Here is a 12,970-nt window from a genome sequence, read left to right on the forward strand (position 1 = left end):
TGTATATATTTCTCATTGCTTTATTTCTTTTGTGCCCCCAGTTGTTGTTAAATTGTCATTTATTATGTATTGTTTAATAAAGCACATTAATTAAGGAAAAAAAATCAAAAACACTCAGGACAGTGGGAGGAGTTAAACCTTTAACATGCTGTAGATACTTATTTGTAGATTCTGTACTTATTATATTTAGCAATGGACAAGGTACAATACTTCCGTACTTAAATAAAAGAAAAAATACAAACACACACACACACACCTTCTAAGCCGCTTATCCTTCTGGGTCGGGGCGCTGGAGCCTATCCCAGGAGTCATTGGGTGGAAGGCAGGATACACCCTGGACAGGTCACCAGTCCATCTCAGGGCAGACAGACAGACATACATACACATTCACACACACACACTCACATCTAGGGGCAATTTAGCATGTCCAATCAGCCTGACTGCATGTCTTTGGACTGTGGGAGGAAACCGGAGAACCCAGAAGAAACCCACACAGACATGGGGAGAACAGGCAAACTCCACACAGAAAGGACACAGAATCGAACCCAGGCCCTTCTTGCTGAGGCGACGGCGCTACTGTGCCGCCCAAAAGCAAAAATATTTTAAGTAAAATATTACTTAAGAAAAAGTACAAGTATTCTATCTATGCACATATGAGATAAAGTACAAAAGTACTTGCTTGTGAACGTACTTAAGTATCAAAAGTCCACATTCTGTTAGGAACTCATCTGCAGCCACACAAGTCTCCTGAATAGACGTTATTCAATGAAATATAACACTGTATTTACATCACATAGCTGTTCTCTGTGAGGCTGATGAAGTACTTTTACCTTTGAAACTCTTTGTTGCATGCTGCACTTTCGCTTTCTGAAGTCACTGCATTCTGCTGCAAGCCTTCTGACATTAGCTACTTCCAATATTAGCTAGACAAAAAAATTAGTTTCCTTTGAGAATTATTGTAAAAATGTATAATTAATAATGTAGATTTTCCCAATTATTTCTCATACTTTTTTGAGTAGCTATATTTCCCTTCATAACTGCTAGAGTTTGGGATTTGGAATGGAAAAGACTCAGAAAGGGGGCAGAGGAGGGACAGAGTAGTGGGGGATAAGACCACTAAAGACAGGTTTAGGCCTCCACTCCCAACTATAACTGGTCAAACTGCTGCAGTGCGAGCTGGAACAATATTTTAAGGACTTTTGCATAGTAAAAAGCTTCCACTGAATCATGTTTTAAGTGGGAGTATGCAAATAAATACTTGTAATTCCAAAATAAAAAAAAAATCTGTCAAAAAAGTTTATGTAAAAGAATCAGGGACATGTTTTCCTCAATGTACATTTTATTTCAAAAGAATCAACAAGTTTAAACTAGAAGATCTATTAGTAGAATTCAGTAACACCAGAATGGCATCCTTTCAAATTTTAATGGAAATTAAGTCAAAAAAATTAACCCCCAACTGAAAATAAAACGTTTTTAATCATTTCTCACCGACAAAAAAGTATTTAAATACTATAAAAATAAATCATTGCACAAAATAATAAGCTATGTGTTCGTGATTACTAAACATATGTGCAACATCTGGAACAACATAAAGGCATCTGTACACAGGAACACGATGCACAAGTGAGTAAATGGTAAAACACTGAACTTACAAAATGAATCCACACAAAGGCAAATAAAATCTATATTTTAATGTTGTATATTAGTTTTTATATTGCTAGCTTTCAAATAATCAAATGTACATTTAAATGAATGAGCAACTATATTAATGGATGCAATCAAGTAGTGTGATGAACTGTACACGTGTACATCATACAGCTTGTGAAAATGTGCCGACATTCTTGCTGACGTTGAAGTTCTTTAAATCGTTATTCACACAGAAAAAGATGAAAGTGAAATTTGGTTAGCCAGAGAGAGACAAACGGACAAAAAAAAGGTCCTAACGAATATTAAAAACACCCATGACACTGAGTGAAAGACAAACTTAATAAAATGGTCAAGTATTAGTGACAATTCTGTATTTCAGGCACTGAGGGGAAAGAAAACTGATCTGAATCTTTAAAATAAAATGAAATTCTATCATCACTGTGCTTCCAAAATGCGCTCGGTTACTTTTAACGATCTGCAGCACTAATCGCAGCTAGAGCTCATGTGATTCAGAAAAATCATGAAATTAATTGTTTTTAAAGCAGAGTAAGGTTTATGATGGGGAATGATCAACGTAATTATAAACACAAATGCATGTGGGCACTGAGGGGGAAGGCTATTAGCTAAGATGGTACATTGCTGGAGCTTTACAGTCACATAAACTGTCATTCTAGACTTCTAGGGTTCTTCTTCATCAAGACTAAACTATATGCACATCTACATTCAGACCATCTACTACACAGGTACATCTTACTACACCGGGATTTGAGCTGTGTGATAGTTTGCATAGTTTCTGACTGCTGTTACAAGTGCACAGTGTGTGTGTCTTTGTAAGTTTGGGTTTAGTGGTGAATATGATGTGACTGGTGATATTTTACAATAATCAATATGAAGAGTGAGTTAGGTGCTCAGCTGGAAAAACACTAGGGGACAAACACAACTACACTTAAGTGAAAGAACTTGCCATATTATAGAAGAGTGATGGTGGTAAAACAAACCTGCAGAGAATTTGACAAATAAAACACGAAAGCTATTAAGGCATGACAGGATTGAGGACTTTTTCTTTTACATTTCTGATGCTGACTGGGATATTTTGAATCATGAGGCATATGGAATGCAGATTTCACCCTCAGTAAACAGAAAAAAGATGTTTCATCATGTTTATCATTTCAATACTTTTTTCTTGAAACCCTGGGGGCAACAAATGGTACCTTAAGTTGAAGATGGTATGGCTTCACACATTCACACATGAGGAAGAGTCCACTGTCAGTCCACTAGGATTAACTAACATGATTTCATACTGGGCTACTTTAATGGTGAGCAGCTGCATTTTTAGCAGCTCAGTGTTATCCAATGTGGAGAAATGCAATACTTGTGATGAGCCACCAGTCGTAAAAAGAATGCAGGCAGTAATGAACTGGGAAAGGTGAAAGTATTTGATGACAACAGACGCTGCTGCAGGTCTGACGGCAGTAGGGAGAAAGTAAAATTAGGCAGGGGCGCAGAGACGCAGTTCTAAGGCAGAGAAAAAGGCAATTCTCTGAGTCTCAGTCTGTCTTCTCATCTTCTGTACATTTCTCGTGTTTGAACAATAAGCTGGTCTGAAGTGCTGTGAAGTGCTCCTGCAGCAAAAAAAGCCCATTTTATTTGGGAAAAAAAATCCTAAATTTCTCCAAAGTGTTCCTCTCCTCCCCTTTCACCTCATTCGAATGAGCGCTCAAAATCCCTGATTTCGCTATTGCTATGGACCGAATTACTAATGGATGTTTCCCTAAATCACAAGATGTTTGTATGGTTGATTGGGCAGTGATGAAGAAACAGCTAGTGTTGCTACATCAGTTCCTGATGTTTACGATATGATGCTTGGTGGAGGGGCACTGGGTAGGGCAGGAAGTGAGAGCACTCCAGAACGCTGGTCCCCTGTCAGTAGATATCGGGACAGTCTGTGTATTTCCTATCAAAGTAACCTCCAGTGTAGAGCCAGTCCTGTAATCCTGTGTACGGGTTCGTGGCCAGCTCGAACCACCTGCACGAGAAATAAGCAGAAAAACGTTATCAGTAAAGGCTGGTACAGAAACTAAGATTGTTCATATGTGCACACAGTTAGAAATGAAGGTTCTGTTCAGGTACATTTTTCATTCATCAAGGTACAAACAGTGTAAATGTTCCCCCAAAGCTCCAACAGTGGTTTTAAGGTCTGATTGTGAACCTTAAATAAGTTTTTCCAGGTGAAAAGTTCGTATTTGTACCTTTTCATAACCGAATGTTTTAAACAGAACAGTAAAATAAAAGCCTGGAGACGAGACGGGGTGTGTGGAGTCAGTACAGCTTAGAACATATCATTTCAGTGGATTATGGTTCAGTTATGTTCCCTGACTAAAGGTACTGAGATGGAGCCTTGAGGGTTCCACCCCAGTGACAAGAGGGGAACTGCCCCAGTGACAGTTTAGTACCTTTATTTCTGAGAGTGCACTGATCCCATATACTCTCATTTTTTTTAGTTTATACTAACCCTGTTATAATAGTTAATCATGATTAACAACAAAACAATGGTTTCACTCCAATAATGGATACAGCTTAATAATAATCACAATAATCATAAACACTCTGCCACCATTTTGGTAGGGAAGCTGTAACTCTGACAGAGGTCATCTCATCACCGCTGCTGCAGATGGACAAAGACCAAGCAAAACAGACCAGAATGACCGTAAAAAAAGATGAAGAGATATGTGGACACTTTAGACAGAAAACACTACGATTAGAAGATTAGCTTGACTGGTGGACTGGACCTGTATGATCTACAAACCTCTCAAGTTCAGAAAATTCTAAAGCATTATACTAAAACCAACAGAAATGCAGACCAAAATTCAAATCTAAATAAAACATGATGAAGCTGGAGCTGGTTTCTTTTTTGCCAGCTTATTAAAATTTTTCCAATCTATCATAAATGGTGCAGCTGTTACATTAAGGCGCCTTTTACGCTATACAGAGAAAAGTATTGTGACACGCCTCTTAAATGACTGAATCCAGGTGTTTCATTCAGTCCCACTGCTATAGGTGTATAAAATCAGCACCCAGCCATGCAGCCTGCCTTTAGAAACATTAGTGAAAGAATGGGTCTAAAGAGCTCACTGAATTCGAGCGTGGTGCTGTAATAGGATGCCACTGTTGCAAAAAGTTAATTGGTGAAATTTCATCCCTCCTAGATGTTCCATGATTAACTATGAGTGGTATTACTGAAAAGTGGAAGCGTTCAGGAACCACAGCAACTCAGACACGAAGTGTCAGACCACGTAAAGTTACAGAGCGTGTTGAGTTCTGAGGAGCACAGAGCATAAAAGACACCAACACTGATCAATAACTGCAGAGTTCAAACCTCCTTCGGCATCAACACAAAAACTGCGCCCGGAGCTTCATGGTAGGGTTTCCGTGGCTGAGCAGCTGCATGCAGCCTTACATCACCAAGCACAATGCCACAATGCGTCAGATGGAGTGGTGTAAAGCGCCGCCACTGGACTCTGGAGTAGTGGAAACTCCATCTGTCAGTCTGATGGATGAGTCTGGGTTTGCCAGGAGAACGTTACCTGCCTGACTGCACTGTGCCAGCTGTAAAGTTTGGTGGAGGAGGGATGATTCTATGGGGTTGTTTCTCAGGGGTCGGCCTAGAACCCTCAGTTCCAGTGAAGGAAAATCTGTGGGAACAGTTTGGGGAAGAACCTTTCCTGTTCCTGCATGACTGAGCCCCAGTGCACAAAGCAGCTCCATAAAGGCCTGACTGGGTGAGTTTGGCATGGAAGAACTTGACTGGCCCTCACAGAGCCCTGACCTCAACCCCATCAAACACCTTTGGGATGAACTAGAACGGAGATTATGAGCCAGACCCTCTCGTCCAACATCAGTGTCTGACCTCACAAATGCTCTTCTGGATGAATGGACACAAAATCCCACAGATAATCGCCATAATCTTGTAGAAGCTTCCCAGAAGAGTGGAAGCTGTTAGAGCTGCAAAGGGGGACCAACTCCATATTAACGCTTATGGATTTAGAATGGGACTCATAAAAGCTCCTGTAGGTGTGATGAGTGGATGTCCCAATAACGAAATTTGAAAAGGAAGCTGGAGAATAAGAGGCCAACATGTCACAGACAAATCTGTAGATATCCAGTTTACCTAAATAAATGCAGCCTTATTCAGAAAATACCTTAAAAACACACCTCGAAATTTTTAATGAGCAGCACAGCAAAGCTATAATTAGCCATTGGAGCGAACAGTTTCCGACTGCTTAGCCACAGAACAGCAACTTAGACCCCCTTTCAGACTTGCACTTTCAGCTCTAATGAGTGTGGGAGTAAACAGTGGATTGAACATACACTACATACTCTTATTAGATGAGAGATAATTTTTACAGAAATACTGTTTGTCTTTATTGCAACGTCTTTGGTTCTTTCAGTCCCAAAGTATATTTGGTCCTGCAGGCTGTCGTTAAGCATGGACAAGTGTAAATTATACTTATTTTATTTTTATTTTATTTTATTATTTATTTTATTTTGTTTATTTTGTGTATCGTATCTCATATTGCACTGCCACTTTATTTATTTGACCACTATTATTGCACATTGCACTGTCACTTTGTTTATGCATCCATGAATGTCAAATTGTTAAAGGTAAACTGTACAACTGTTAACATTTATTGCTACAGTCCATAGTCAGCAGTTCATTCACTGGAGGGACAGGCACCACCGCACTGTCTCCTGCTTAATATTCATGCAATTACTTTGTATTTTTGTACTGCACATTACTCTTATTGTTTATAGTTTTAGTATATTTTATTCTATTATTTATCTCTGCTTCCTTTTTATATATCTGTGAATAGTGTACGGCAATACTTTGCTCCTGTTCATTTTGCTGTTGTTATGCTCTTTACTGTACTCTGTACTGCTGCAATAGAAGGATTTTTTGTGAGGGAAACAGTGGTCAAAAGCGCACATTCAGTGACTGGGATGCTTGTGCACTGGACCGAAGGAAGAAGAACAGAACAGCAGCTGTTCCTCAGCTGACTGAAGACGTGATCAGACTGTATCAGCGAGAACAGGCCATCCACACTAGAGAGGTACGTTAGAGCAGAGCTGCAGTGCATAAACCACTAATTATAAAGAGGAATCTAAGAGTTCAGTGGTGCAAAAACTACAGGCACTACAGAGATGTGGAAAAAGGTGATATGGTCAGATGATCCTTCACCATATCCTCCACAAGGGGGCAAGTGCTTGTGTGGCATAGACCAAGTGAACAGTACAGGCCTCAATATTCGACCCCTACAGTGAGGGGGTCCGGTGGCTCTGTTATATTGTGAGGGATCTGCTTGTCCCCTCAGAGCAGGGGTCGGCAACATGCGGCTCTTCTGCTGTCCTGTTGTGGCTCCACAGCTGAATCAGATTTGTAGGTATAAATAAAATAATCCTCCTTTACAGTAAAATAAAGCTCTGCTGATCGTTCAACACAGTTTAACAGTAAATGGTTGAGCTGATCTAAGCTATATCTGCTAATTCACCCTTTAACCCTGAAGACTGGCGAGCAAACTGCTGGTCACCATAGCAACAACAACAATCTTGCCTAGCTAGTGGCTAACGATACGGCAAAGAGAGACACTTAAGACGAACATCCATAATTTAGAGACGAATGGACTTATTTGCGTTCATAATCACTCCAGCTGGTTTCCTGATACGTTTAATCTGCAACGAGACACTGTCAAACACTAACACTAAAGCTGAAGTCAGTTTTTTGATCGAATTTTCCCGTTCCACCTTAACTGGTGCAGCAGGTACATTCTGGTGCCTCAGGCACCATTTAAGATGGAACAGGAAAATCTGAACAAGAAGCTGGAGAATGAGAAGCGACTTCAGCCTCGCAAAAAGCGATCGCTGAGAGACATTTTGTGAGCGTTCTACTTTTTTTGTTAACTGTTCTACTTTTGAGGAAAAGTTTCCTGCCAGAGATGTGAGAAAAGCGACGATAGCTGAGCTAAAGCTTAAAGCAGAGCAAGTCTGCGTTCTCGTTTATACTGAATTTGTTAGCCTCTACTAGCACATTAGCACATACTGAGACATATTTACAGACAAGACAGTAAAATGGATGTAAAATGTGGCTCCCAAGGTGGTTTGATTTTTGTTGAAAGGACAAAATGGCTCTTTTTGACATTTGGATTGCGACCCCTGCAGTAGAAGGAAGGGTCACTGCAACTCAATACAAAGTTATTATTTATAAAGCTTCACAGTATGAAGAAACTGGTTTCTTCCCAGATGACGATGCCCCCATCCACAGGGCACAAGGAGTTACTGAAAGGTTTGATGAGTATGAAAATGACAAAAATAAACTACTGTGGCCTTCATGGGGCCATATTACAGAAACTTCATAAGTCTGAAATCTTATCCTATCTGTTTGGCCACCATGACAACTTCAGTTAGGAATTGAGGACAGAAGCTATTACTGAATTTAGGACAGAAGCTGTTACAGAACAACAGTTTTTAAGTTCATAATCTCATCATTAACTCCAGATAAGAAAACAGTATTACAGAAACATCCTAACTAGACTAAACCTCCTAAATACTGTCCTAACTTTAAGATAAACTCAGTAACAGGCAGCATAGTTCACTATAACAAGCCTAAATGACGCTACATCCATCTACTCTGAAAACGCTGCTTTGACTTGAGGTTTTTTTCCCTCTAACAGCGTTTTAAAGATCTCAGACGCTGCAGACTCGATCTCCACCGCCCCTCTGATCACCTTCGTGTGTTAATGTTGATGATGAAATATTACAGTGATGGTGGAGAATAATGAGGAGACGGAGCTGAACGTGTGTCTGTTTATTAGGAGGAGTAACGTTAGCGCGCTCGGCTAAAGCGTTTGAGAAATGGAGACTGAAACTGGGGAGCGGCGACACTGATAACCAGCAGGGGGCGCTGACACAATATTCTTCACTCTCAGTTTATCACGCTTTAGTTTCTTTTGACCTTTTTTACATCAGTAACGGTAGCTAACGTTAGTCAAGTTAGTCAGGCAGCTATGTGGTTACGTTTCTGCTGTGTGTGTATGGTCGGTTGCTAAGACACAGACATGACAGCTGATTGTCAACTTCAATCGAGTAAGTGAAGATTTCCTAACTTGAGATAAGATGCTGTATAAGATAAGACTCCTAAATTAAGATAAGATTTGCTTCTGTGTTATGAATTTGTAAAAAATCTTATCTTGACCTGTCAAAAAGATATGAAGTTTCTGGAATACAGCCCCTGATCTCAAACCCAGTTGAACACCTATGCAAGATGTTGGACTGACGTGGTAGACAGCGCTCATCCAAACACCAGTTGAGGGAATATCTTTTGGACGAAAAGTGTTTTTCCCCTCCAGTACAGTTCCAGAGACATGTAGAATCTATGCCAAGCCTCATAAAAGTTGTTCTGGCGTCATGTGGTGGCCCAACGCTAACAACATTTCTGTTTTTTTCCCCTAAATCTGTCATCTGTTTAACTGCCTGTAAATTTTTATGTATACTAGTTTTTATATTTTAGTTGTGTATATTTTATTTTGACACTTTTCAAATAATCAAAACGTACATTATATTAAAAGAGCAACAATAATAATGAATGCCCTCAGTGAGTGCACACAAAAGCCTCACAGTAGGTAGTGTAAGTGTGCTCAGTGCTCACCTGGTGGACCACTCCTCATTGTTCTTGGCTCTCTCTTTACGAGCTGCCCTCTGCTTCTCCTCCAGCCTCTCCTTCTCTCTGCTGGCCTCATCTAAACACATGCACATGCAAATGCAGTCACTTTACCTCTAAAAGCATCGTTTTGCATGAAAAGAAAAACAGATCTTTGGTTGAAAGCTGTCTTTTAATCAGAGAGCACCAGAGGGCGCTGTCGTACTGCTTATAGATCTAGGCACAAGAACGATTTCATTACCCATGTCACCGTTCTCCATGGCTCTGATATCAGGCCGTAGGCGGCAGTCTGTCGGGGCCAAAACTCCCTCCATGCCAGGCTCCAATTCATTCAGCATGACGGCAAAGTTAGTGAAGTTGTACATCTGTTAAAGGCCACAATCAGCAACTGGTTTTCCACATTCAAGAGTCAACAGGATAAAGTATAAAACCCAGGCTACGCAAAAAACAAATACTTGTGTACTGACCTCCGCTGAATTAGATGGTCTAGATGATACTCTCCACAGCAGAGTGCTACCAGGAATCACAGCTACAGTCTCCTGTACCTCCGGCATGTCATCCGCATCCTCATTCTCCGCAACCTCTGACTCTTCCTGAACATACGCATTTCACAATAACAGCGTCATCCTCCCCCTTCACATTAACGGATTCAGAGCAAATATATTACCCAAAGAAAAGAGTCTTTTCATACACGTTGCCTCGAACAAAATCAGTGCATACATTTCAATCATTTCAACCAACTTGACATCTGCATTACACTTCACAAATTTTAAAAGCGCAGCTTATATATTTTTACCTTCTAACACACCATGTTCACCTCAAACCACTGTAGCAATGAAGTTTCTGTTCCGAAAACAAAGGGCCTCATTCACCGACGTTTTTTTTGTTTTGTTTTTTGATATATATTTTTATTGAAGTGAACAGGTATTTTACATACATACAAATGAAAAATCACTGCACCTTCCTCCCACCTCCCTCACACCAAACCAAAACTGCCTTTATATTAAAACAGAGAATACATTAATTATACAAATTTAAATAAATAAATTATAAACAAATACATGCATACATAATTACAGAGTAAAATAATTTTTAAAAAGAAAGAGAAAAAATAACTAATAATAAAATAAAAATGATGGATAACACTGTAAACATTCACACTTTAGTCTGTGTTTGATAATACAGTATCATATAGTGTCGTAGCTTTTCCTAATGTACTTTTAAAATACTGGCAATATTTTGTTTTATTTAGTCTAAAGCTAGAGTCTGTAGATTTTGTGTGATAACACAGGCTCCCACAATTTTTTTGACCCCCTAAGTGAATATTTAATCTTTTCTAATTCAAGAAATAGCAAGAGTTCGCTGAGCCAGTGTGAAACTTTAGGTGGGAATGCTGACTTCCAGTTCAATGAAATCCTTCTCCTTGCTAGGAGAGTTGCAAAGGCAAAAGTCCCTCTTTGTACCATTTACTAAATTCCTAGGACACCAAAAACAGCCGTTTCTATTCTAGGCTGTATCTCCACTCTGAACGCATCAGACAGGAATTTAAAAATGGCTGACCAAAATTCTGACAATCTGGGGCACGTCCAGAACATGTGGGTCAGACTGGCTCTGGCAGAACAGCAACGGTCACATGTATCACAAACATTAGGGTTTTTTTTTTCCAATTTAGTTTTACTGTAATAAATACGGTAAAGAACTTTAAACTGAATTAAGCTGAGCTGGGCACAGGACGCTGTTCCACCGACTGTTTTTAAGCAGAAATTTATTTTTAAAACCCACTTCTGCAGATTTCACGAGGATTCTGATATTCACCAGTGTTTTCTTTTTATTGGGGGAAGTCTTTTGAAAAGAACATAGAAGAAAATAGAAAATTAACATTATATCAAACAATTGTAACAGTGCTTCAATTCGCACCACAATCATGACTATCTAAGGACAGATCCATTATGATCCTATTCAGCTGCTTTACTTTCAATGCTTGTATGCTTTCATACACACAATCCTCTTTTTCTGACCTTTGTTTTTCTTATGATAAACATATTTGGATAATACTGTCAATATCAATAATCATTATAGAGGAAGAGGAAAAGAAAAAAAAAGGGGGGGGGGTACCAACTAAAAACATACATTTCTGACTTTCCCTTCAAATTAGCTCCTTAAAAACTATTTACACTACGAAAGCGGAAGCGTATTCTTTAACCGAGAGGAGAGGAAATAAAAAGGTAGGTCATAAAAAATTGTACATAAGTTCTGGTCACCGGGGTCCTACATATACTGGTCACTTAGTCACCAGTGTTTTCTTATTTGGGATTTGTTCTTAGGTAAGAACAGAATCTACACACACTCAAGAGCACAAAGGTGAGAACAAACCTGCGGTTTAATTCTGCAGTTTACTTTTTTAGGATCTTTCTCAAGAACAAATTTAAGAAAAAACTTTAGGGTGAAGTGTTGGGGCTGCATGACCCTCCAAACTGAGGTTTTTCAGAGACTCCAGACAGAGTTATAAGAAAAAAAGAAAAACCGGCAAGATGGAGAACAAGAGACCAAAGAAACCCACAAATGTGAGAATTTACTCTGTTAAAAATCACAATATCCACTGTTTTATCTTAGTTTAATGTAGTTTCAGTGTATTTTGGTCGTTTTCTTCTTAACAAGCATAACAAATCGCTAATAGCATACTAATGTCTCGGTAGCCAGCTTGCTAACTTTCCCGTTCCACCTTAAATAGTCCAGCAGTTCTGACGCCTGAAGCGCCAGAATGTAACTGCTGCTCCATTTAAGGTGGAACGGGAAAATTCGAAAAAGACCCTGGAGAACAGAAAACTGACTTCAGCTTCATATCACTGAAGAATTAGGGGTGGGTGATAATAAATAATTGCCCCCCTCTTTGAAGATCATATGATACCCTAAATGTAACTAAAGCCCAGCAGTGAGGAGCTGAACTTTACCCTCCTCTGCTGTCACTGCAGACTGGCAGGGTCGCCTACAGAGCAGCGCTGGTAGCTGTTAATGAAGTGATGCTCTTTTTATTTGAAGGTCCCATTTTGTAGGAGAAGATTTCAACCACTACCCGTTGTGATGAAAACAAGGGGCAGGGGTAAAAATAAGAAATGGGACAGGGCCTTACATAAACAAGAAACCAAGATAAAGAAGCACGTACAAAAGAACAAAGAAAAAAGAATAATAAACGCTAACAGAAGACACACAGTGCAAATTCACTAGAACAAAGGAATGTCAATGCAGCCTTCATGTGTGTACAGTATCAAAGCCACTCCTGTTTACACATACTCAATGACACATGCTGCTGCAGTTCTGCCCTGGAATGACCAGTTTTCATTTACAGGTCATTGACCCTTAACACTTAGAGTGCCTTTAGCATTACTCAGCGTAGTTGCACAGTGAAAGAATCTGACAAGTCTACTTCTAACTTCACTGCTGGTAGACGGGAGATTCAGTGAGCGCATTGTAAAGCAAGTTTATTGCTCCAAACCTACTTTTTCTGTTGTTCTCAGTAACATTCGCACCTACTGTAACTCACTGTGCCATAGGATAGTGATGACATAAGTCAGGGGCAAGTCATGCATTTTATAGGTATTTGTCAAATGTTTG

The 12,970-nt window shown here is 39.6% G+C and overlaps 1 protein-coding gene across 2 annotated transcripts in view; it reads right to left on the minus strand.

The window, feature by feature from the left end:
• Positions 1–1,408: 1,408 nt before the first annotated feature.
• Positions 1,409–12,970, minus strand: part of osbpl2b (oxysterol binding protein-like 2b) — a 38,792-nt gene continuing 27,230 nt past the window's right edge. For both annotated transcript variants that reach the window (XM_036592476.1, XM_036592477.1), the window contains exons 11-14: positions 9,826–9,951; positions 9,600–9,723; positions 9,347–9,437; positions 1,409–3,673 (exon numbers count right to left, since the gene is read on the minus strand). In XM_036592476.1, coding sequence (XP_036448369.1) covers positions 3,571–3,673; positions 9,347–9,437; positions 9,600–9,723; positions 9,826–9,951 — 444 coding nt within the window. In that variant the 3' untranslated portion in view covers positions 1,409–3,570. The remainder of the gene's footprint in view (positions 3,674–9,346; positions 9,438–9,599; positions 9,724–9,825; positions 9,952–12,970) is intronic.

The sequence above is a fragment of the Colossoma macropomum genome, unplaced genomic scaffold (assembly GCF_904425465.1).
Source record: "Colossoma macropomum unplaced genomic scaffold, Colossoma_macropomum, whole genome shotgun sequence".
In the NCBI taxonomy this organism is placed as follows: Eukaryota; Metazoa; Chordata; class Actinopteri; order Characiformes; family Serrasalmidae; genus Colossoma; species Colossoma macropomum.